Source organism: Hesperophylax consimilis, chromosome 22 (genome assembly GCF_061612785.1).
Source record: "Hesperophylax consimilis isolate HC1 chromosome 22, BYU_Hcon_1.0, whole genome shotgun sequence".
NCBI classification, from domain to species: Eukaryota; Metazoa; Arthropoda; class Insecta; order Trichoptera; family Limnephilidae; genus Hesperophylax; species Hesperophylax consimilis.
In genome coordinates, this window is record NC_142857.1 from 16,952,871 (window position 1) to 16,978,873 (window position 26,003).

General features: G+C 35.0%; 1 protein-coding gene across 1 annotated transcript in view; it reads left to right on the top strand.

Annotated features, from left to right (window-relative positions):
- The window catches only part of LOC149413150 (dynein axonemal heavy chain 1-like), a 137,506-nt gene that overhangs the window by 19,343 nt on the left and 92,160 nt on the right, over positions 1-26,003 (top strand). The window contains exons 2-14 of the mRNA XM_089645421.1: positions 2,078-2,188; positions 3,512-3,634; positions 9,675-9,820; positions 11,184-11,337; positions 12,467-12,621; positions 13,799-13,943; positions 15,438-15,590; positions 18,756-18,835; positions 18,923-19,010; positions 21,799-22,018; positions 24,458-24,602; positions 24,718-24,828; positions 25,023-25,164. Of these exons, the coding sequence (XP_089501547.1) occupies positions 2,078-2,188; positions 3,512-3,634; positions 9,675-9,820; positions 11,184-11,337; positions 12,467-12,621; positions 13,799-13,943; positions 15,438-15,590; positions 18,756-18,835; positions 18,923-19,010; positions 21,799-22,018; positions 24,458-24,602; positions 24,718-24,828; positions 25,023-25,164 (1,773 nt within the window). The remainder of the gene's footprint in view (positions 1-2,077; positions 2,189-3,511; positions 3,635-9,674; positions 9,821-11,183; positions 11,338-12,466; positions 12,622-13,798; positions 13,944-15,437; positions 15,591-18,755; positions 18,836-18,922; positions 19,011-21,798; positions 22,019-24,457; positions 24,603-24,717; positions 24,829-25,022; positions 25,165-26,003) is intronic.

Consider the following 26,003-nt stretch of genomic DNA (forward strand, 5'->3'; position numbering starts at 1 on the left):
TGATGGAGGACTTAGCCAGCCGAGGAATTGAACACACTACGCCTGGGAGGGACCGCGATGTCAATTCAGCCACCGACTGAATTTGTTGAAATACTGAAATTTGAAAAATGTTCACAGAGAATCCCCAAAGATGACCTTCTGTTTGGAGCAAATTTAAAAACAAACAACAAACACCTTGAAGAATCTTGAAAATCTAAGACTTGACACTTTAAACAAACGGCAACAAAAGCATTTTTAGTTTCTCGATGGCCGTATCTTGGGTATTATATTCAGGCATTGATGGACGTAGGCATATTTTTTTCATCAGATTCGATCAGAAATTTATCTTTCGAATGAACACCGTTAGTAAACTTGAAAAATCACGAAATGTCTTTTAAAATTTTATATTGTAAAATTTAAACGAAAGATATACACATTTAAAATACGGAATAAAACATTCATCAATAAAAATAAAATAACTTTCTGATTATAGGTAGTTACACAATCAGTTCCAATGTTGTAAATTTGGGTTCATTGAACATGAATAAATTCAAGCAGGAATATTTTGTAATGGCAACCGGAATTAGTATTTTCGATAAATACTTCTTCCGCCCACAATATTCTTTGTTGTCTATTAATGTTGCTTACATAATATATAAATTAAATACTTTTTAATAGTTTTTTATTGTTCCTAACGAAAAGGCTTCATTACAGGAATTACCTTAAGTGATTTAATGATTTATAATAATTACATATCTTAATCCCTTGGTCTCAAACAACAAGTGGATAGTATTACCCCTTCAGACAGGGCAATTTTAGTTGATCAACTCGTGTTGAATGACACTTGAAAGCTTATCGACAAGTGTGAATAGAGTTGATCAGGTTTTTAGTTGAGCGACTAAAGTCGAAAGCCCGGCTACTTTTGTTGTTCTTTTAATTTTTAAAGGGGATTTTTTTTAATGACCATGCTGCATGCTGCATTAATGGAATAAAAAACGACCATGTTGCATGCTGCATTAATGGAATAAAAAACGAATATTATTGACGTTTTTAAAATAAACAAAATTGTGATATTTAGAACGAACTGTCAGTTAATATTTTATAAACGAATTAATCTAAATAATCATTGCATGATCATTACTATTACCTTTTGAGAAGAAATAAACACAGCGAAGATGTACAGACGAAAGAAGATAATTTTAAATAAAAAGCCGAAACCTAAAATTATACATGACCCGGGAAAGAGAGGATATTATTCAGAGATTGTCTCACAACTGAAAAGTTCAGAGAGATTATTCGATGACAATTTTCTTCCAAGTGTTTCCAAACGGATAAGCCTGTTTTTGATGGTAAGTTTCTCGCTAGAAAACATTGTTGTATTTTATTTATTTGCAAATACTTTATTTTAATCATCATCGTCTACTAACCCTGGAACTTGAAGGATCTCAGTCGCCTCCGGTCACCTACGGTAAACGTCCCCATTTCGCCATTTCGGTAGTTATTTACCGAATCGCCGCACGTTCGGCCACATATTATGGAAATTACACTTCGTTGCAACAATTACTGCAAGAAACAAACATGCACATAATAGATTATTAGGTTCGTAGTTTGGGTTAATTAAGTAATTTATGCGTATTTTAGATTGAAACGAAATATTCACAAACTTCGATCCATACTTAAAAATTCAATATGGCGGCAAAAGAATTGTTTTATAAGGGAAATTTTGAACTTTGAATAAAAATGAAATTTTGATGCATCTATGACAGTCTCTATGGTCGATGGGTAAGGCTCTCTTCTAACAATCTTCGGTGGCGGGTTCAAATCCAGTCATCATTCATCAATCATCACGCCTGGTTAGTTACAGTAACAAATATAAAAAATAATCGAAAAACCAAGAAGCTAGCCTGGCAAAGGCCGAAACTTCTAGAATGACATCCGACTTAAGTAGTGGCGTACCACTAAATGTGTGGAAGATATATGTTATGTTAAAATATGTGTTCGGAAGACGAAAACATGTCTGCGGCCGCACACCTTAGAGGAAACATTGTTGATGACTGTATTATTTAATAAATTTAATGTTTTTTTGTTGTTTTTTCAGGCTCGGAGCGGTAAGTTTGCATCCCGATTGGATAAGATGCCAACTCCCCTAAAGCATAATTTTTTGCTGCCTTCTGGAAGATGGACTGTACTCGATGACCAAAAAAGAACTGTACGTATCATTATTACTACTATTGTACATAATTTTCTTTTCAAGTGGAAGATATTTTATCTATCTCTGGAATAGAATTGTTTGGTGACCAGTTGCTTACTGTTATGTCTGTCTTTACTGTGCAGACTTCGGTGTTGGGAACTCTTTGAAATTAGTAAAAGGTTCTTAAAATAATTGTGTTTATTTACGTTACAATAAAAGGTCTGGATTAAACTACACTGTTCATTACCGAGGGTAGGTAATTCTCTGGCTCCCGAGGAGCTTGCTCTCTGACAATATAATCTCACAAGTACCTGTTACACCCTAGCGACAACTGACGAACTCTGGAGTAAGCTTTATGACTAGCCCCATCTATCGATTAAATACTCAACCTTATTACCATACATCACACTTACCAATAGCCAGGTGCTCCTTACCTTCCCGTCCCCAATTCCTTCAGCTCATAACATTTCCTAAATGAGGATTCTGTGCTTCCACTTATTCTAGTCAATCAAACCTCTTGCGTTGTGTGTGATATCATTTAACAAAAATATGCATTTGTTCATGGAGGGTGGATGTTTTTTAGTTATGAGTAGTGCATCAATTTATCCCACTTTACCTCCCTTGCTCTTTACCACACAATATATTCTTCTCCTTTTACAAGACATTTTACAACCCTTGAGTTCATACATATGTACACTAGTACATCAGATCTGTTACATCACTAGATGTAATAGATCTTTGCATACTTTTCATTTCTGCCTTCCGCTTCTGCAAAATTATAACAGAATTATTTTTTTTTAGTTTATCTTTTCTGGACGATTTCCTTACTGACAGTGACGGGGCGTGCGTGCCGTCGGACTGTGGGCAGGAAGCGGGTCGCGGGTCAAGTGTTATTTGTTTTATTTATCGGATTAGTAATCCTGAGGTCCCCAAGTGTATGTCATTTCGCACATTAAAGTGGCAAAAATACTTTTTGTCAAATAAATATAACTTACCGTTTCTTAGAAAACTTGGAATTAAAATATGTGTAACATAATTAATCCAATGAGAGTGTTCAAAGACTTTCTATTCTATCCGTCCTTGTTGAATATCTAATACGAATTACACACCCGCCTCCACATATTCGCTTCCATTTCTGCTTCCGTTACATTTCTAATATGTACCTACATATCTACTTATAACTTTTTTCTTTTAAGTTTATTCTTCGTCAGCTTAAAATCCGAGTTCCAGTTGATAAAATTATTGGATTATTTTTAAGCCATGATACAATTTCTTGATCTGAAATGATGATAATCTTGATGAAAAATCTATTAGATAAAAGGTTTAATTTTTTTGTTTCAGCAATATCCCTTTGAGGTTTTTGTGCCTAAAATCCAGTACTTGAGCGTAGTACCACCAAAACAGATAACACGTCTGGTTTTGATTGAGAAGTTGCGCAGACAGTTTCTCACTTGTGACATTAAGGTAATCTAGACTTACTTTTATTTATGTGTATTTTCCCAAATGGGCTTTTATATATTAGGGCTTTTATAAATATCTCTGTCAGCCTTCCCATCTCTCATAAGGCTGACATCTCTCGGAAGGCTGACAGAGATATTGATAGAGGGGTAAATGCAGGTAACTCCATTAATGGAGGACTGAACGCAGTTGGCGCTATCAAAAAATTGTCCAAAGAAAAGAAGCTAGCAGTCCACAATGGAGTGCTGGTACCTACCCTGATGTATGGAAGTAAGGCATGGAACTGCCAGAGAAAGGATGAAAGTAAACTGAATGCTGTAAAAATGAGATCTCTGAGGCGTATGTGTTGTAAAACCACGTATGTAATGATAAGATCCGCAAAGAGTGCAAGGGTGATCTAAGCGTATTGAGCAAGATTAAGAAAGGGACGCTTAGATGGTTTGGGTATGTGTATATTGTATATATATGTTGTATATAATGGTAGCAGAAGTCGGGGACGACCGAGGAAGACATGGCACGATCAAGTGAATCAGATACTTGAGTCGGGCCATGTCAAGAGTCAGAATAATAGAAGAGTATGTATGAGACGATGTATGAATGTGAATGAGGCAAGAAATGTGCGCCAAGACTGAGTTGTTTGGCGATCTGTCCTCTCTGCCTGCCCCTGCGGAGAAACGGCGTGATGGTTATTTAATTATGGCGTGAGAATATTTATTCAAAAGGAAACTATACCAAACCTGTAGAATAGGTAATAAATCCAATAACTTATTGTACTGGAGATGCGAAAATGATTTTAATTTTTTTGGAATGATTTGACATAAAACTTCACTAAATGGCCCAAAAATGACCTTATTTCAGCTTATGTAGTTGTATTACAAAGTAAACTTTAATTTCAGTACCTTTATGGTTAGGGTGTGGTGAGTACTATGTAAAAAAATAAATTACAATATATGTTTTGTTTTCAAAGATATGGGAGATTAAAGCAAAATCCATTTTCTTGAATGGATACCCTATTTTCGCCCGCTTGAAGAGTGTTGATATATAAACTGCTTATTGTGGTTTAAAGCCGATGAATCCATCTATATTTCACCATTCATCCCATATTCTTAGGATATATTATTAAAAAAAAAAATCCCAAAATTTATAAACAATTTCAAAATACATTAAAAACATTAATCGCAAAAAAATGGGGGGAAAAAATTCTGTTGAGATAAAACACAAAAATTACTTTAACGCCTGAAATGGTAGCTAAAATTTAGATTTAAAAAAATAGCATGCAAAACCAGTTATACCAGCAATTGGAAAACGAAAGTCGCCATTTTTTATTCGCTCAAGATAGTGAGAAAAAAAATTTGAAATCTCTGTATTTTCAAATGTTCACACAGTAGTCCAGTCAGCCTGTGTTTTTATATGTAACTAAATAGTATAAAGCTAATTTTTTCCCCATCGACTACTATCATCTAGACAAGTGTTTAGCAAAAAGTCCCCGCCCCTACCCCTCTTGCCTCCCCCCCTGTGCCCCCCCAAACATGAAAAGTGTAAGGGTTTCGTAAATCGCGTCTATCTCAATTACTAAACAACATATCGGATTTCAATTTTTTTTATTCTCTTTGCTGTAACGTTTTCTACAAAAAAAATTCAGTTAACTTTCGTCGTAACTTTTACCGTTTGTTTGTAATTCGTATGATAAGGTAAAAATTTGTATATTTTTTGGCACATAATTTTACATTTTGTCACAGAACTTTTCAGGCCGACATTTTATGAAAAAATATTTCCTACAAAAGTTGTAGTTCCTATTATTACCTTTAAAATGATATAAAATAGTACTTACTTTGTTGGAGATCCAGCGAGATTATCATGGCGGGTTCGGTCGAGGTGGGGCCGGCCGGCGCGGCGTTGCAATGCAGATATTGTTGTATAGTGATAGTGTTTTTTATCTTCAAGGTACACTATTGCATTTTCCATAAATAAAACTAATCGAGTCTCGGTGAAACCTAAATTCCCCACTTTTTAAATTTGTTTCAAATAATAATAAGTCCTTGTATACAGCGAAAATAGGTATTTTAAATAGTTTTTGGTTTGAAAATGCATGTAATATTTTTTAAAGATGTTATTTTAGAACAAAATAATTGCGGTATCTTAATTTGATCATATCCTAAACTTCCATGAGAGGTTCTTCATTTTCCTCGACTTCAACCAAAGTTACATTGCTGCATGATCCACCACAGTTCCCGCACATTTCTGTGCAATCAAGTGATGCTTTAAAGCAGCTACAATTATTTTTGCAAGCCTTTTTGCAGTTGCAGGAAACTAAGTTTATAACTTCTTCAGGTGCCGGTGGTTTTTTTGAGTGCACTGGGTACAGCATGTTGTCTGTTAAAATCTATCCCCAGTTCGTAGCGCTGATTTCCTTATCTCCAATCCATTTTTGAATCTGATAGTATGTTCGATAGGCGTGTTGTTCAGCAGCATCAGATGTTGGAGGGAGGGACGCCATTTTAAATTTGGATTTTAATGACATTTTTGCAACAGCTTTAAGGTACATTGAATATCTACTGTCATTCAGACTTGCAGACCTTGTGCATCCATATAGTTTCAAGACAAAAGCCTCTCCTACCTCTTTGAGAATATTTAGGTCTGCCTGTTTTTCATAAAACTGTAAAACTTTTGTGTGGAGATCATTTGATGAACTTAGCAATTTGTACGCGTTAATTTTGCCTTTGCCGAATAAATAAGATGTGGTATCACATCCTGTGATAGCATGCAAAAATAATACCACATCCTTCATATCACCAATCTCTTCACGAATCTTGCTGATGTCATACGTTGATGGTGTGCCAGAGGGTTTGTGAAAGAATAGTTGCACATTTTGACACTGTGGTAGCCCTAACAATAGAACGAAAAGATCAGTATCCTGTCCGACAACAACTACAGGCCTCCCACTTTGAATCTGGGAGACATCTATTGCTCTTCCGACCACTTTAGTATCTGCATCTTCCTCCGCCACAATGGTTGGAATGTTTGCTTCATTAAGCTTCTGAGAGAGCTGTTCAATAAGCTGGCTTTTGTTTTTTGGATTTGCCAAAAATTCATTTTGCTTCACAGAGCATTCCATATTAACGTTGAATTTCATTTCTAGAGATGTTTTTTTACTTCTCCGCATATGTTCGACCCCTTTTGTGGTGGGATAGTCAGGATACCCATCGAACACAACATGACAATCTTTCCCATACCGTTTCATTACAGTATCAACATACTTCTCTATGATGCTGCTATATGTTACTTTGTCAGGCCAAATAACACTGTGCAAAAGATACCCTCCATCTACTACATATATTTTTGGGGGCAAATTTTTAAAAACTTCGTTGCTAACTGTCCACTTTTCAAATATTTTCATAAGACTTGATTTAGTTCCCTTTCTTATCATTTTATTGTTTTCAAATAAAGACAAAGGGTATGGGCTAAGTTCATAGTTGAAGTATTGTTTGAGATTATTTGTTCCTTGAGACATACATATAACCCTATTAAACAGCTGATCAGGATTAATTGGCACTTCTTCAGATCTCACATTTATACCACTTACTACGGAGCCTATAGTTTTAACTTTATTTTTTCTTTTCAATTTAACATCTGCAAAATTATTTCCTTCGATGTCTTTCAAGCATTTCATTCCTACATCATACGCTTCATCGCAGTTTACACCCGAACTTGTCACTACTAGACCAGAGGATAAAGAAATTAAATCGTTGCTCTGTCGCAAAGGATTATGGATACGCAGCCACCCGAGAAATTTATTAATATCTTGCAAGTCCCTTTCTCTTCTACTGCATCTAAGTTCAGTGTGCTGTTCGTTAAACTGAGTCAAGCAGCCAGAGAACTTCTCGAAAGCCTCACAAATTTGTAGGGATGCAGGAGCGCAAGCAATGAACTTGGTTAGCGTCCTCTCGCTTAATCCTCGTCCATGAGTAAGGCCACCTATGGATTTTGATGATCGCATTAATGTCTGCTCTATGGTCATGTCCGTCCAGATACCGGTAAAAAATCCATCTGTACGCCGAACTGTAAAAAAACCTTTATTGACGAACCTTTCGAAGTCTTCATTTGACATCTTCGATTGTAGACTCAACATTTGTTGTAAGTATATATGTGCGGATTTGGCGTAGAGCAAATGTCCAGCAGCATGGAAATACGGTATCATTTGCCTGACTGTATTAATGTGCAAATTCCAATCGCCGATTCTCTCTGCCAGAATAAAATCTAGAGCCAAATTCACCAATTTAAACTCTTGTAGCCACAGTTTTGAAGTTCTACTAGTTTTAACCAAATCTTCATACACTTCTTCTAGTCTTGTCATTATTTCATTTGTTTTACACTCTCTCATGGCGTCTTCAACAGTTGTTTGTTTGTTAATTGTTTGGATATGAATATCATTAAAGTCGTTTGTAATCATTTCTTTAAGAGATGAACATTCCTCGAATAGCAGTAACATCAAAGCTGCCTGGGTCATCATGTGAGCTCTATAAGACCTTGCGTAAGCATGTCCTGACATAAGGTGAGGAGGAATCGTTGATTTTCCATAAACAGAGGTCCACATTTCTTCGATTCCACTACCTTCCATAAACTTTCCTAAGCAACCAAGGAAACTCATTAGAAGATGGAATCCGCCTAGTCTGACGATTACTCCAGATATTTCACTTTCTGTAGAAGAACTTGGAACAATGTCTACTGCTTTCAGGAAAAGTGGTTGGTCAAAAGTGACAATACACGGCTGGCCAGCTAACTTGCTCCGTAACTGACCTATTTATGGCCTTGACATCAGTCACTCTGCATGCAACAACCCGAAACCCCCTCCTCAAGGCCAGTACACTCTGATGTCACATCCCGACTTTCACGGTTGATATTTGGCGTTTTCTAGTCATAAAGTACACATTAAAATATATCATTTTAAAGGTAATAACAGGGGCTACAACTTTTGTAGGAAATATTTTTTCATAAAATGTCGGCCTGAAAAGTTCTGTGACAAAATATAAAATTATGTGCCAAAAAATATACAAATTTTTACCTTATCATACAAATTACAAACAAACGGTAAAAGTTACGACGAAAGTTAACAGAACTTTTTTTGTAGAAAATGTTACAGCAAAGAGAATAAAAAAAAATTCAATCCGATATGTTGTTTAATAATTGAGATAGACGCGATTTACGAAACCCTTACACTTTTCATGTTTGGGGGGGCACAGGGGGGGAAGCAAGGGGGGTAGGGGCGGGGACTTTTTTCTAAACACTTGTCTAAATGGTAGTAGTCGATGGGGAAAAAATTAGCTTTATACTATTTAGTTGGTCTAAATGGTGTTCTACGACACAGGCTGACTGGACTACAGTATGTAAGGGTTAATGAAGCTGGTGACTAAACATATTAGCTGTCAAAATAAATTCGTAAAAATCGTCTAATCACAGCTTCCAAAATTTGGGTAGCTATTGCGCAAGGTGTAGATAGTGCTTCCCAAACTTGGGTATCGTTCGAGTGTTATATCTACATTACATGAAGTTAAATACATAAATCAAACACTTTTATGTAGGTATGTGTTATCGACTGACTGCAAGAAATCTAGGTAAAATGGATTAGGTACTTAGATTGAATATCATTCTGGGAAATATGTAATATCATGGTGGTTAATTAAAAAAAATAGAAGGTAAATCTTGCAAAATTATATTTCATACTAGCTGTACCCCGCCACGCGTTGCTGTGGCTCAATCTGTCTGTGCAGATAGAGAAACAATAGAGCTTGTTGCTTTTACGTCCAACAGATAGCACTGTTTTAAAAATAAATAACGTTTGTCCAACAGATGGCGCTGTTTAAAAATAAATCATGTTTTACGTAGATGACATCTATATAATATAGGTATATAAAAACACATGCATATTCAAATGTGTGTGTCATAATTTTAAAGCAATCGGTGAAGAAAATTGGTAGATTTTAGGTTTTGAACAAATAAACATTTAAATTTTTATTTATATAAATTGTTGTCCGTTTTATTTTACCAGCAATTTCTTCAAGATATTGGAATCTCCCCCATACAAATGTACCCAGTTTCGACGTACAATTTTTCCAATGAAGAAAGAATCGAGCTTATGTATGAATATCCACGCATAGACCTATTTTACTTTGACAATACTGAATTTGACCCCAGGTAAATAACTTAAAATATTTAGATACACTTTCTATCCTCTGTGTCATGATTTAAAAACCTATGTGACTGGAATGAGTGCATTTCCACTGAGTTGTTCCTGGCTGCAGCTCTTAGGGTGACTGCTTCGATGATAGTGATTTAATAAATATCATCGTCCCTGGCACATAGTGATGGGTATATTCCCAGGAATTTATTTTTGGGGAATATTTCGGTAATTTTCATCTAAATGGTGAAATCCTAAGACTAATCAATGAGGTTGGGTCCTGTGACGAAATTTCATGCTATTTACAATAATGTATCCTATTAATTGGAACATGCTGAGGACAGAACTTTTAGAATTATTGGATAATACTGAATATGCAGTTCCGAAGGTATAGGGTTTTCCAATAAGAGGTGTTATTTTGACATTCAAAGAAAAATGCCATTTTTTAATATAAAGATCGAATGTTTATTTCATTATAAAGAGGAAGGTATGCCGTTAATAGTGAAAAATAACATCAGTCAAATGACCACCACGACCACGCCTACAGGACCATATTCTTTTCATGAAATTTTCCATAACCAAATCGCAAAGTGGCTGCCTTATGTCCTCGATAGCCTCACTAATTCCATCTTTGAGGTCTTGAATCGACGCTGGGCTGTTGGCGTAGACCTTCTATTTCACGTGGCCCCAAAGGAAGAAGTCGCAAGGTGTTAAATTACAAGATCTCGGTGGCCAATTGTGATCACCTCTTCGAGAGATAACACGGTCCGGAAACTTTTCCGGTAAAAGCTCAATGGTTTCGTTGCTTGTGTGGCACGTAGCGCCGTCTTGTTGAAAGTAAACGTCCAGATCAATACCATCCAAAATGTAAAATGATTTTTTATGGCCGGAATTAAATACACATAACACCTCTTATTGGAAAACTCTATAGAAACCGTCAAAATGTTGATATTTGCGGCAGGCCAGTAAGCGTATTTTAATTATGAATCGTGTCTCTTGTGATGTGACGAGACGTGATTGTATACATTTTACGCAAGTTCACTTTGAAAGCTCATAAATTTGTCACTTTTGGAGATTTATTATAATATTGAATATTCCTATTTCTATATGTGGTCTATGGTCACAGACATAAAACTCAATTTTCTAAAATGACATTTACTACATGGTACAAAACTTAACCAGAATATTCCATGAGAGGAACATTAATGACGTTTATTGATATTCAATACAAACTTAACCAAGCTAACGACTAAACATATCAGTTGACTGTGGGAAGATCAAAATATATTCAATTTAATTCATTAAAATCACCTACCTACAGCTAGCTACCCAAATGTGGGTAGCTATCGCTCGAGTGGTTATTAAGTTGTGTGGATTTAGAACTCCAGAAGAGTGGTTGGCCCTGGGAGACGTGGATGACTTCAGGTGGCCCTTGCCCGCAATGGCCTTTCTGCCGCAAACCAAGATGGTGGGCAACGAACAGGTGGAAATATACGACTGGGCTGTGGTGTCTGTTACGGCCTACAGTGAAAAGGTAAACAAATATTTTACATTCCTGCTTTTCTAAACAGTCAAAAGGTTCAATAGTGCGGGAACTGTAGTACATATTTATGCTGCTTACCAAAAGCAGTGCCACAAGTAACATAATAACGGAATACTCGAAAACTCGAATACATCTTTGCTCACTAATTCAAAGATGGCCGCCTCCATGAGAAATTAAGAAAAAATAATACATATTGATAAAAAAACACATTATATTAACATTAACATATAATTTTTTTTTCTCCTAAATTCACTTCTTTCATCCTTTGAAGGGACTATGTTGCGTCGAAACATTGACTTTCATAAAAGTATCTCAAATCTTGGCCAAAATTCAAAATTGATATATTTTTATTTACATTGGTCCGGGGGTAAAGTGTGCTAACTTCGGGAGGTGATTCTACATGATGGTGGAAATAAAAAAGACAAAAACTTTTTTCGAAATTCCGATGTTTATTTTCCCACACAAAAATATTTTTCCATAGAAGAATATTTATTTTTCATACAAACAATTCAGAATTATTACATATACAATTAGAAGAAAAAATTACCTGAAAACTACCTTAAAATGTTGAAATTTCGAAAAAGGTAATTAATCTTTTTTATTTGTACTATTATGTAGAAAGAACCACCTTCCGAAGTTTGTGCACTTTTCCCCCGGATACCCTTTTTTATAACTTCGTTTTATATATTTTATCATCTAAAAAGAAAGTGAATACCTTAATTTTAATATATTAAATTCTTATTTCATAGAAATGTGAAATAATTATCCATGAAAATGCTTTGCTTTTGTGGGATTTTTGTTACTTGCGGTGATTTTTCACAAAAATGGCGCTATACAAATTATCCAATTATTATTATTATCTTGTATTTTTTTTAACTCTTCCAATGACAGGATCAAAACTTTCAATAATAAAAAAATATCATAATTCTCAAATAAATATGGGATGATAAAAATGACTCCCAGGTAGAGTAGATTTTGTGAGTGTCTTTCTCTGTCTTAATTTTATTTATTTATGTATCTTATTCTATTTCATATTCGTTGAGAATGTTATTAATGTTGTTCCAATAATTAATATATTTATAGATATCTTTATTCGAAAACGATTTATTTATTTGTTTAGACGAGAAATTGGAAGGTATCAGCCCTTTATGGCTCTATGGAAGACTATGAGATACCCCGGATACGATTGCTATTCAAAGCAGAAGATCCGAGGAACTTTGCTAACAGAGTACGGGCGGCAGTCAAACTAAGACGGGAAGTGGAGAACGATATAAAGTGAGTGATTTACCTATTTTGTATCTCCTTATATTTATTCTTGAGGGCTGCAGGTCATGTGGTTAAATAGATTTTAAATTTTAAATAAATACATTATTACAAGATGGTTAGTAGCTGAGTTGACAAATGCATTGGGTTGCCATCCAGGTGTCAGGTTCAAAGTAAGGCCTTAAAGAATATTTTTTGAAAACATATACAAACGAAAATACGCAATTCTTGTTGTGTTGTACTTTGTTTTGTTTCTTTCTCTCATTTTCTATCCTCTGTATTTGTAATTGAACATAATCTATTTTTACCAATGTATTAGTGGGTAAGTACCTTCTTCTAAATTCCTACCTGTTCTACTTAACTTCCCTTTTCTATTTGTGTACTGTTTTGTTTGTGAAACTTATAATTATGATATTTTTCTTTTTTTGTACTGTTTCGTATGTGAATATGTTTCGTATGTTGATATCAGAATACCAATGTAAAATTGTACCCATTAACTCCCACCTATGTATTTTAAGTTCCTCTCGTCCTACAATGAGTTTTGTAACTCATCCGGATTGCTCTAGCAAGAAATAAAAATGATAATAAAAAATTAAAAAATGTTGATGTTCAATTCCTCTGCTAGGCTACGTCTATAATGATGGTTTTAAAAAAATACATTATCAGGTTATTCTTAACTTTGGAATGTTTGTCTATCTTATAAAAAAGCAGTTTGAAATTGAATTATGCACACATATATACATACGGTGACCGGATAAATCATCAAAATGATAATTCATCACATCTTTAAAAAGTTATATAAAGTCATGGAAAGTGATTTTGCCCAGTGTCACCGGTTTTGTTCACCAATACTACTGCACACCTTCGCTTACGCTAAGGTATCCGCACTAATACATAGAACAGATTTCTGTGCGTACACGTTCCAATAGTATTCAAAGTACCCTAATTAGGTAATACTCCGCCTACGGTCCGGCGGCCAACATAGCATATCTCGTTCTTCTTATATCTTTGCATGGAACCATACATACATGGGCTCTGTTATGAAAAATATTTATCATATCAGAAGGTATAGTATGGTAACTTGAGCTTGTTGAGATATCATGCAAGATTGCAGTGAAATGATACCACAGTTCCATCTACTGGGACTTTGCACGGTGTTTCATAAAAATGGAGTTTTGTATATTTTCAGATACTATTTCTATATTGATTTCACCCTGTTGAATGGCCTCTATACTGTCCCAACATATATTTACACAAGAATACTTAAGCAAGTGTCCCATCTTGGTTTACCAAGAGAAGTCGATCCAGAATCATTGGCTTTACTCAGGAAAGAGGTAACATTATCACAGGACTACTTGTACTTTCATAATATGGATTCAAAATAAAACAGTGTTATTATGTCTTCACATAGATAATATAAAGATGTAGTTAAAAACATAGGCAGAACGCCAATGTACATAGATGCGATTTGCGGTAGTATTTTTTTTTAACATTAACTCTACACAGGAGGCCCTGAAGAAAATAATTTCCCTCAGGGCCTATGTCATCTTTGGGGATGCTGTGTGGAGGGTCTTTTTGTGGAGAGTAAGGAGTGAAAATGGGTCTTAAAGAGTCCCATGTTGTAGGAGGGAGGAAACACAGAGGCCGGCAGTTCATTCCACAACCGAGCTGTTGAACTATCGAATCGTAGAAGCGACCCGTTCTCATGTGACAAATGTCAACCGTGTACAAATGTTGGGCGCGCGTTTGGCGTGTATCCCGACTACGCACCGGTGCCGAAGGGATCAATGACGCTTGTTCCTCAGAGCATCTTCCATTGTAATACCAATAGAACAAGGACAGCATACCTACCCGACGCCTGTGCTCTAAAGATTGCAGTCCGTTTATTAAGATTGGGGAATCTATCAAACGGACCGCCCGTTTCTGCACAGAGTCAAGAGTATGGATGTCAATGTTGGTGAAATTTTTGTGTGTACAGTTTCACACTAATAAATTGTTCATGGCCCACATCCCTTGTTTCTATTATCTATGTGTCTGCAGTTAACTTAATACTATTGTGTATTTGTTTTAGATCAAACTGAGTTACAAGAAAGCGGATGCAGACTTGAACTTTCAACACAACATCAACAAAAATCCTGCAAAGTTCAGATTTGTACAAATTCCTCGGCCCAACTGGCACAATCCTACACCTGAGAATGGTGCTCAAATTTAATTTTCCTAATTTTTTCCATTCTTTTACATGATTCAATCAATAAAAAGTAGACGATTTGATAAACTATTTCAGTAAAAAGTTGACTTTTGACCTCTTCAACTTGTTTTCCCTGTAATTGTGAGAACTTCCCATTTAGCTTGTTTTCCCTGCAATGATGAGAACTTCCCATTTAGTTTGTTTGCCCTGCAATTTTGAGAACTTCCCATTTAGCTTGTTTTCCCTGCAATGATGAGAACTTCCCATTTAGTTTGTTTTCCCTGCAATTATGAGAACTTCTCATTTAGCTTGATTTCTCTGTAATTATGAGAACATCCCATTTAGCTTGTTTTCCCTGCAATGATGAGAACTTCCCATTTAGTTTGTTTTCCCTGCAATTATGAGAACTTCTCATTTAGCTTGATTTCTCTGAAATTATGAGAAAATCCCATTTAGCTTGTTTTCCCTGCAATGATGAGAACTTCCCATTTAGTTTGTTTTCCCTGCAATTATGAGAACTTCCCCATCAACTTCCCTTTTAGCTTCTATTTTCGATAATAATTATGAGAACTTCCTTTCAGCATGTTTTCCCTGTAATTACGAGAAGTTCCCGGAAGCCAAGAAGTTGTTTGAACTGTTCTATCTGTACTCCGTGTCCAACGCCTTGTCAGCAATGCTGTTGGTCCAAGCGGAGTGCCTCACAGTGGAAGGAATGTCCTTCTTCACAGCCAACTATGGCAGGAACGTGGGGTTAGATGAGTTTGATAGGGCGCAGCAAAATGTCATTGATATTGTAAGTTTTAGCCAATTGAGTGGCAAAGAGCCAAATGAGCGTATGTATACAACAAAACGATACTAGCCTATACAACAAAACAAAGCTATGCATAAATCAAAATTTGAGTCATACAGTGTTCTTAACTCAATAATCTTTTACGCCACACATGCCTATCAATAAAGGCAAATCTGATAAAGATGATAGTGTTGAAGAAGAGGATTAAGCGCCGAAATCCGTTGATTTTGAATCTGACGGTTAGTGTTCATTGATTAAATAGTTTTTTGTTTTGTTTTAAATTCATTATTATGATTTTATTTCAATGTTGTTTAGGCATATTCAACTTTATTAGGAATCTAACATTTGATTTATAGTAAACAATATAAATGGTAAAATAAATAATGTAAGATTTATATATTTACCAATAAACTTTGACTCCCATAACTCATTTCAATATGTCGTGGTATAGGCTCTTTTGGCTCTTTGTAACTCAATTAAGTCTAGCATTCCAGAATAACAGTCTTTGAAGTGATTAATTTGTTGTTTTATTGCTTTGCCTATGTTTTCTACGTTTACAATGTTTGCAGTATATAAGTAATAGTTTTTTTAACAATTTAAATAGGTAATTTTTTCCAATGTTGCAAAAAATATGAAAATTATAATTATAATCAAAACAAACTTCTTCTTCTGGTCCCCTCTTCTATCAGATTTTGGCTTATATTATTATTATTATAAATATCTAACACTCTCGGGACGTCGCCATAACTCGTTGTATTGTCGAGCAAGTCTTTCAAATCTGTATCTTGTATCTGTAATCTGTATCTTGGGAGTACAGTAATAAATTTCTTGTTCTTGAAGTTGTTGTAAAAAAAATACCATTTTAGAAACTAGATAAAATTACCTTTTAGACTTGTATTTGAAATATGTATTGATATTTATAAATTGGAATATTTTATTTATTTTTTATTTTATTAATTTCAACGCCCTGGTGGGCTTTTACATAACAAGTTTTTTACATAACAAACTTTTACATAACATAACATACAGAAACATTTTTAAATGGAAAAAGATAGACTATAAAAATAAAAATAAAAGTAAACATAATATGAAAGGTAGGTAGGTGAAAGATAAGTTAAGGTAGAGTTAATTCATTGCAATAAAAGAGAAATAAACTAGTAGGTATGTTAACAATTACAAAATTACATGTGAATGGCTAAATGTGATACATGACAAAATTTATTTATTTGTTTTTTCACGCCTTGACGGCTTTTACATGCGAGGTAAATCATACAGGAGCATTATAACAAGTATATAGCATCATAAAAAGTATAACATAGTAAATAAAATAATAAGCTGAACATGAAAGACATAAGTAGGCACAACACAGGTAGGTATTAGTATACGATAAGTAAATTGTATATTGTATAATTTATAATTTTAGTTTCAAACCTGAAAAAAATCGGCCTTACTTATCTATTTTTAAAACTTAAACTGAGTATTGACCTTTCCTACCCGGAACTGGAGTCGACAACTGTCGAAAAAAGTGAAATTCAAATACATAGATGTATTTAAAAAAGTTGAAAACAAACAGCTTACACATATGTTTTGTAAGTGTCGAAAAATTTTACCGAATACGAAATTTAGAAAACACATACCTTTTATTTAGGGATTCAGAGAATCATCTATCACTTCACTTTTAATCTCGTTTATACAATAAAAAAGTTTATAATAATTTTGCTCAAAATAACATAGTGAACTGACATTTTGGACTCATTGTTTGCATAATATAAATCCAATTTGAAACCAAGCTTGTACAATCTTTATTCAATGTGTAACTAAAACTCCGTTTAACGAGTTGGAAGTGTTTTTTTATTAGTAAGGCTGTAAATGTATCAATATTACTTTTACAATAAATTAGGTAATGTTACATTAACCTGAAATCGCTGGAGATTTTTTGGTCACATTTCGGACAGTTTGAAAACACTTGCGAGCTTACGCTGGCCAAAACGTGACCAATTTAGAAGAGAATTATTTCAAAATTTCCCATGTCTTAACTTGGATATTCACAGAGCTAACAGTTTTACACAACAAATGGTTTCTCCGTTTATCAATAGATGTCTCTCATCTCTATACAATACATTAATACATACAAAAATTTTCAGTTGCGAGATATTTTTGTCATTGTGTTTTTTCGTGTTGTTAAAATTTAATGTTAATATAAAAAAAGAAAGAAGAAGATTGTATTTTTAAACCTTGTTTTTAGTTCAATTGAACTTTAAAACATGTTCACAAAATTTCCCATAATAAGTACCATTCTTGTTAACAATCAGATGAATTTTATGCTTCTCAATTTTAATGATTTTTTTTCTTTATAAACCAATAAACTTACGATAAATTGAGAAATAAAATATAAATTCATTGGCTTTAAACGACAGTCAACAGTATTCGTTTTCTTATCAATATTCGGAGGTATGATTTTTTTAATGAACGCAGGCGAATTCAAAACTAACACACAGAAATCTGTAGCATTCAAGGCATTTTATCATTATTCTCTTGGCATTCTAGTAGGTAATATTTTAATTTTATTTGGTTTCACGCCCAGCCGAGCTTTTACATGCATTTTAAAAGAGAATATATCTAGTAATCTATCGAAAATCATACAAAAAAAATTAAAGCTGGTGAATATAAAATAATATTAGTAAAACATGTAACAGTAACGTAAAATATTATACAAACTAGAATAATACTTACATATAAGACAAATCATTAAAACTGCATTACCAACACTACTCTAATTTGTAGAAATATTGTAATATTATATACAAAACCAAACATACAAAAATCTCCAGCGATCAAGGCATTTTATCATAAATATCTTGACCTTCCAATAGGTAATATGTATTGTAATATTATGTACATAAATAAACAGTAATTAAATGTCATCAGGGCGATCTTTCACCCCTAAGGCTGCAGCCCGGAGCAACTAAACTACTACATATATTACAAATATGTTCAATTTGTGGTTTTTCCTATTGCCTACCCTGATTAAAAAATTCTGTGTACGCCACTGCACATCACATTAGTCAATTAAACAAATTAATTCCAAGCAAGACAGAAAATGTATGCAGAATTATAAATGAGTGGCTTAGTATGTATATTAAAGTAGGTTTATTTTCTTTTTTGCAGACTCTAAGATACTTGAACATTAGATGGTTGGACAGTGTTCGTCATATAATACGGATGTCATTTCAAGACATCAAAAAGGGGTTCGAAAATTACTACATATATATTATGTTAACTTGAATCACCCCTGCAAAACTGTTGTAGGTTATTAAGTACTTTGGTGTTTTCAGATGGTATAATATTCACGAAAAGAACTGGGAAATATATGATGTGAGCAAACTATACAGATTCATGCAACTTGTGAGATTTAGAATGCAAGTAAGTGAAAAATACAATTCAATTATTATTATTACTATTATTCAAGACATATTCTGAATAAAGATTTACTAAGGACGGGTTGTTTCGGAGAATTTGAAAAATTCATCAAATTTCAACGTTCATTTTCAAGTTCTGTGAAAGATTTTTTCAAGTTCTGTTTTTATTTCAGTTTTTTCAAGCAACTAGCCTACAATGATATAATAACAGAACTTGAATAAGTCTTTCACAGAACCCGAAAATGAACGTTGAAATTTGATGAATTGTTCAAATTTCAACGTTAATTTGCGAGTTCTGTGAAAGATATTTTCTAGGTCTGTTATTATTTCAGTTCTGTCAAGCAACTAGCCTATAATAATATAATATCAGAACTTGAATAGGACTTTCACAGAACTCGCAAATTAACGTTGAAATTTGATGAATTGTTCGAATTCTCCAAAACAACCGGTCCTTAGAATGACGTACTTTGTCTTCTGCCAATCAATAATACAATATGGCATTATAAAATTTGGTGGATCTGATAAAAAAACACACAAAACTGCTTTACGTAGCACAAAAATTAATACTAAAAACAATTCTTCTTCAACCATATACACATACATCGGAACTTCTGTTTAATGAATTTAAAGTCAGAAAACTAAATGCGTTGTACTTCTACCATGCAACATTGCAAATTTACAAAGAGAATATTCTAAATAAAACTGCACCGTTTAAAAATAATAGAAATCTTAGACAAACGTCGATTCTCCCATCCCCAAAATATAAAAAAAACAACAGGGCAATTCAATTATTAATATATTGGAGTATTTTTTTTTTTTAAATTCATTACCAGGCAGTTTCAGAAATATAAATAACAATTTCAAAGTATTTAAATTTCACCTTAACCTTTACCTTACTGTGCTAAAAAAATCCTCGCGTTCCGGTGCTGTGTAGTCAATGGTGACCGGATAAATTATCACAATGATAATACATCACATCTTTAAAAAGTTATATAAAGTCATGGAAAGTGATGAAACAAAAACTTTATTAACTGGGTTAAGTAGGTTAGGTTATGTTAGGTTAAAAAAAAATAATTTTGCATCGTTTCTAATGACTATATCACTTTTTAAAAGTGTGATGAAATGTCAATGTGTTGAGTTATCATGGAACCGTAGTCAATACATATCTCAAAATAAGCGATTTAATATCAGAAAAATATGAACATTCATAGCTAATCGCATATGTTTATTATATATTATATCAAAAGTGATAACAATTGTAATTTAATTGCTGAAAAAATGAAAAAACCATCAGCAGATACTAAAAAAACATGCGAGGAGTCTACATCTAACGATGGTCCGCGACCGAATGGCTGGCGCATAAATAAACCACTCGGCTGGCGGCTGGCACACACACATGCGGTCGTAGGTATCGATGGTCTAAATCAAAATACAACTGCGGACGTGTGGATTTCTCATGTTCCCGCATAGCGAACTAAAGCGGAACATCAATAGCGTGTCATGTCCTCGCACACTCTTCACGTAGCATTGTCACATAGTTGATTGTATTGGTGTATTTGTTCCTGTTTTTTAATTGAATTTGAAAACTGTAAAATATTTTATTTTAATTCAATGCATAAATGTATTAACGGAGGAATACCTTAAGAGTTATTAAAGTTATTAGAAGCAATGTGTAGTAAATACACACCACAGATAAGGAAAGGTTAAGAACACGTAAAAAATTAAAAGTGAATATACATATAAACCATAGTTTGAAACAATTTAAAACTTTTTCCACTTATTTTATTTTTTTGACTATCACTGGATTTAGCTTACTAAAGAAATTTAAAATATTATGCATATAAATAAACAATTTACAATAATATAAAAAACACACCCTCCATGCACAAGCTCAACTATAATATTTAACTATAATATATCAACTATAATACTTATAAATACATTATATTATATGTAATTATTATTAGATTGTAACTTTTTTTTGGTAAACAATGTAACATTCCTTTTATTGAATAAACACATAAAAAAAAAATTATTTACCTTTTTAAACACCGCAGGTTCCAATTTATACAGGGAGTAACTGCACATACCCGAAGGATTTTAACCAGCGATCCTGAGCATATTTGGAGTAAAAAATGTAGATATTTTGCTGTCCGATGATATTTTTTTATCACATGTCACCACTTATTACACTGCTACATGTCGCGAAGGGATCACGTGATACGCGCTCTGCCTCGTCTGTTACCATGCTCCTGGAAAGAGAGTGCATATCATGTGACTCGCTAAAATCAGTTGATTTCCCCATCTTCCCACAAAGTTTCCGGTTGTGGGTAGGTATGTAGTTGGGTGATCTCAGATTGTCGCGCAGGTGTCAAAACTTTAGCCCTGTGCCAGAGCAGGAACAAAGTTCATCAATTAAAGTGGCCCCACAATAACTCCACAATAATACCTCCAAAATCACTGCCATCCCGCCGCTTGAAGTTGTTAACTCTCTCGGCACACAAACTGTCACGCACCATTTCGGTAGGGAACCAGAAAAAAATACAAGAAACACCTGGCGATACATAATACATATTACCTCACAGATCTAAAATACCAAAACTCTTCTAGTGGAGCCACTTAAAGCATGAACGTGAATGAAGCAGGGAGCATTTGCTAAAACCGAGTTGTTCGGCGGTTCGTTCTCTCTGCCACCCACCCCACACCCTGCGGGAAACGGCACAACGGTTAATTAGTTAGTTAGTTTGACTCAAAATGACTAACTATTTGAGGTTATGATTTCATAATTCCAGTACTCCCTGCGCTACCTCCTGGAGTCCTCCATGGCCATGTACGTACAGATGTGCGAGACCCCTTGCCTGGTGACCTACGGCTGTGGAGAGGACTACGAGTGGGACCCTGAGGACCTCATCACCTCCCCCTTCGTGTCCGTATCGGCGCTATTCCACGTCACATTGCTCATGGGCACCGAGGGACCCAAGTACTCAACTCCACCAGAAAAGTTCAACGTCAGTTCATTTCCTACTCAGACTATTCACTTAGAATATAAACTAAACTCTTAAGTGTTGAATGAACACTTAAGCGTTCAAAGTCAACAACCCCAGTGTTGAATAAACTAAGGCATTCAAAGTAAACCTTTAAGTGTTGAATAACTTCGTAAGTGTTAAGGAAACCAAATTTTTTTACTTTTTATTTAATTTTTGCAACACTACATAACAGACCCAATTCTTTGGAGACAGTGAGCAAAACGACTGTACCGTAGGAAGTGACTATTCCAATCTGGTCACTAAACATAGCCGTTTCAAGAACTTTTTGATTCTGAATGGTGGTACTTCACTATGGTGATAATGAGAGGGTCACCAACTCTGGAACGAGGTGCAAATACTATAATAATAATTATATGTGTGAAGTGAGCCCACGTCGAGCTTGGTTCCCGCAAACTGTGGGACCTGAGCCAAAGAGCTTGGCATTCTACCATGAAGCTTGTTATATATGATAAACATGTTAATAAAACTGATAATTTAAATTCAAACATTCGAGTATGTTGCTAGACTAAAAGCCCAGCTACACTACTCGCGAAGTTGATCGAAATTGACCTAATACGATAGTGTGGGCACGAACTTCGCTTCGCTTCGGGCATCTTCGCTTCGCTTGGCCCGACTTCCGATTGTTGTCGGTAAATGCGCCCGAGTCAAAGGACTCGAAGTTCGAACACGAAGTGTCTGCCCACACTACTCGGTTCACTTCAGTTCGCTTCGAGACGTCGTGTTTGGTGGTTGTGCGTGCGCAGAGTCATAGTGACTATACGTAATAAAATATGGCTTCTACACTGTGGTCACAGGACCTAATTTTTTTGTTTCTAGAAACACTCCAATCCGAGGCGGTTATTTGGGACCCAATTGAAAGGGACTATAAAGATAACTAACTAACCATCACGCCGTTTCCCCGCAGGGGTAGGCAGAGAGGACGGACCGCCAAACAACTCGGTCTTGGCACACACTCCTTGCCTCATTCACATTCATACATCGTCTCATACATACTCTTCTATTATTCTGACTCTTGACATGGCCCGACTCGAGTATCTGATTCACTTGATCGTGCCATGTCTTCCTCGGGCGTCCCCGACTTCTGCTACCATTCACATTTGCATCATATATCCTCCTTTTTTTATATTTTTTTTATAGTGAATACCTCACAAGAGTCCCAACTGCTCCCGTCTGGAGCCAGTGAGACTATGGCATCCCCAATTGGGGGATGTTGTGAGGCTGAAGGTAAGTGGGGAAGGGAAAGAGGAAGGTGGGGAAGTACCTGGCTATTCAGATCTAGTCACTAAACACGGCTAAAGCCATTTGGAGCAACGTTTCAATTCTGAATGGTGGTCTTACACCAGGGCGATACTGGTAGTATCTTCCACTCTGGAACGTGCCGCAAATATACTATATATTATTTTAATTAATTAATTGTGAAATAACACAAATTAATCAAATAAAATTTATTTGCGCACGCCGGGTTCGAACCCGCGACCTTCGGAATGGCAGTCCAATGCGTTACCACTGGACTATGCCGGCCGTCACACTCCTATCTTCGCTCATTCGCTCTACATGCCCAAACCATCTAAGCGTCCCTTACTTAATCTTACTCATTACGCTTACATCAGCCTTGCACTCTTTGCGGATCTCCACATTCCTCACACGATCAAACATGGTTTTACCACACATACGCCCTTGAGGTGATTTTTCACAAAAACGGCGCTTTACAAATTATCCAATTATTATTATTATTATTATTATACGCCTCAGGGATCTCATTTCAACAGCATTTAATCTACTTTCATCCTTTATTTGCCACTTGAACGTCCATGTTGCCTAGTGCACGGACTCCGAGAGACTGAGCTACTCGCGAAGTTGCACGAGTGTGTGGGCACGCACTTCGGACTTCGGCTAACTTCGTCGAGGACTTCGTCGAAGCGCCGAAGCGAGTAGTGTAGCGGCCGCTTAAGGATGGGTTGCTTAAAAAAATTTTAACACTTCATCAAATTTCAAAGTTGATTTTTAAGTTCTGCAAAGGTTCTATTCATATTCTGTTATTATATCATAATTAGCCAGTTGTTTAACAAAACTGAAATAATAACAGAACTTGAATAGAACCCTCACAGAACTTGAATGATGAATTGTTCAAATTTTCTTTAATTTTCAAGTTCTGTAAGGTTCCATTCAAGTTCTAATATTATATCATTATTGGCCAGTTGTTTGACATAACTGAAATGATAATAGAACTTGAATAGAATTTTCACAGAACCTGAAAATTACCTTTGAAATTTGATGAATTATTCAAATTCTGTGAAACAACCCATCCTCTTCTTATTTTATGTTATTTATACTTATTTTACAGAAAGTTATATTTTGTTTGTATTTTACCGAAAAGTGTATTTAAATTGTATTTTACAGAAAGTTATACAGAAACTGTTCAGAGAAATTCTCTATAAGTGCCACTTCATTTATCAAATCCATCCCAAAATTTTGACCAATTTGAGGTTTGAAAAAGAGCTATATCTCACAGCTATAGGACTTCTTGAGAGCAATGTGGTTGAATATGTGTAAGTTAAATGTACTAGTTGTTCTTTTATGATATCAACAATAGCAGAAGCATTATGGAAATCAAATTAATGGTTGGTTTTGCAGTAGATAGTAATGGTTGATTACCTTTTGCAGTAATAGATTGGAGCACGCTTACGACAAAGCGATAATTCCCTTCAAAGCTTATCTACGGCAGTTTGAAATGTATAAAGAATTTTGTGATCTGGACCTGGAAGTCTATGTAGAGTGAGTACAAATTATACCATCATAAATCATCATCATCGCAGCGCTACATCCCGCTGGCTGGATATCCTCGCCATTAGTCCTCAGCCCTTCCCGTCCTCATCTAATACTTCTCAACCCACGTCTTCCTCAGTCTGCCTATGGGTTGTTGAAGGCAATGCATACCAATAAATTTGAACAAATTGTTTCTTTGGCAGAGAATTCCACGAAGAGAAGCACTCCATAATCGAGATTAAGGATGAGATTCAGGTGCATTTCAATGAGAGGGAGAAACTAATGATTCTACTTCCACAAACTATATATATCGGTCCCTTCATCATTAACGTGGACACTTTTAAGGTAAGGAGTGTATGGTTATTAACTAATATCCATTTCGACTGCCGTAAGTCAATCTGCAATGCTTTAATAAAGACGTATCTATATGTACGTCTGGTACATCACTTAGCTTACGTTGGGTTGTGTCAAACTTCGTCACAATAAATTCATCGCATCACAATAGCATAATTTTAACGTGTTCCCTATTAAATGCTGATTCTCAACCCATTTCTGTTTATCAAATTGTAAGCCGCCATCAAGCATAGCAGAATAACTGTAATGCATAACGGTTGATCACAGTTTCGATACAAGCTGAATCAGTCGGAAAATCAGCATTTGACGAGGACTATTGAAATGCTAAAAATTCCATACTAGATGTTACTTACCGCTTTTTTTTGCATTGTGAGTATGTCCCCAATCTCAGTCAAGGAAAGATTGGATATAATAGGCGTTAGTTTTTTTTTTTCTATGCGAATCTGCATAAAAATCCCAACAGCTCCCATACCAACCAGAGGTAGTGGAATATCTGGTAACTCTGAAGGGAGTAGGTAGGTATCGTATTATAATAGGCCACTTGCATTACATTTAAAAAATTCCATTTTAAGACATTTCGTGTTTTCTTTTTTAATCATGTTTTTGAAAATTGGTGATTTTTTCAAAATTTCAATCTGCAAAATTGCGGGGAATTTTCAAGAATTTGAACTAACTGGGTATTTTGTGGGGAGAACCTTGATATGGAGAAAATGCGGGAAATCTTAATTCCGATTAAAAGAGCATTTCTATATATATATATATACAGGGTGGGGCAAAAGTAATCACCCTATTGGAAAACGCTATAACTTTTGCAAATGGCGCCAAATGTC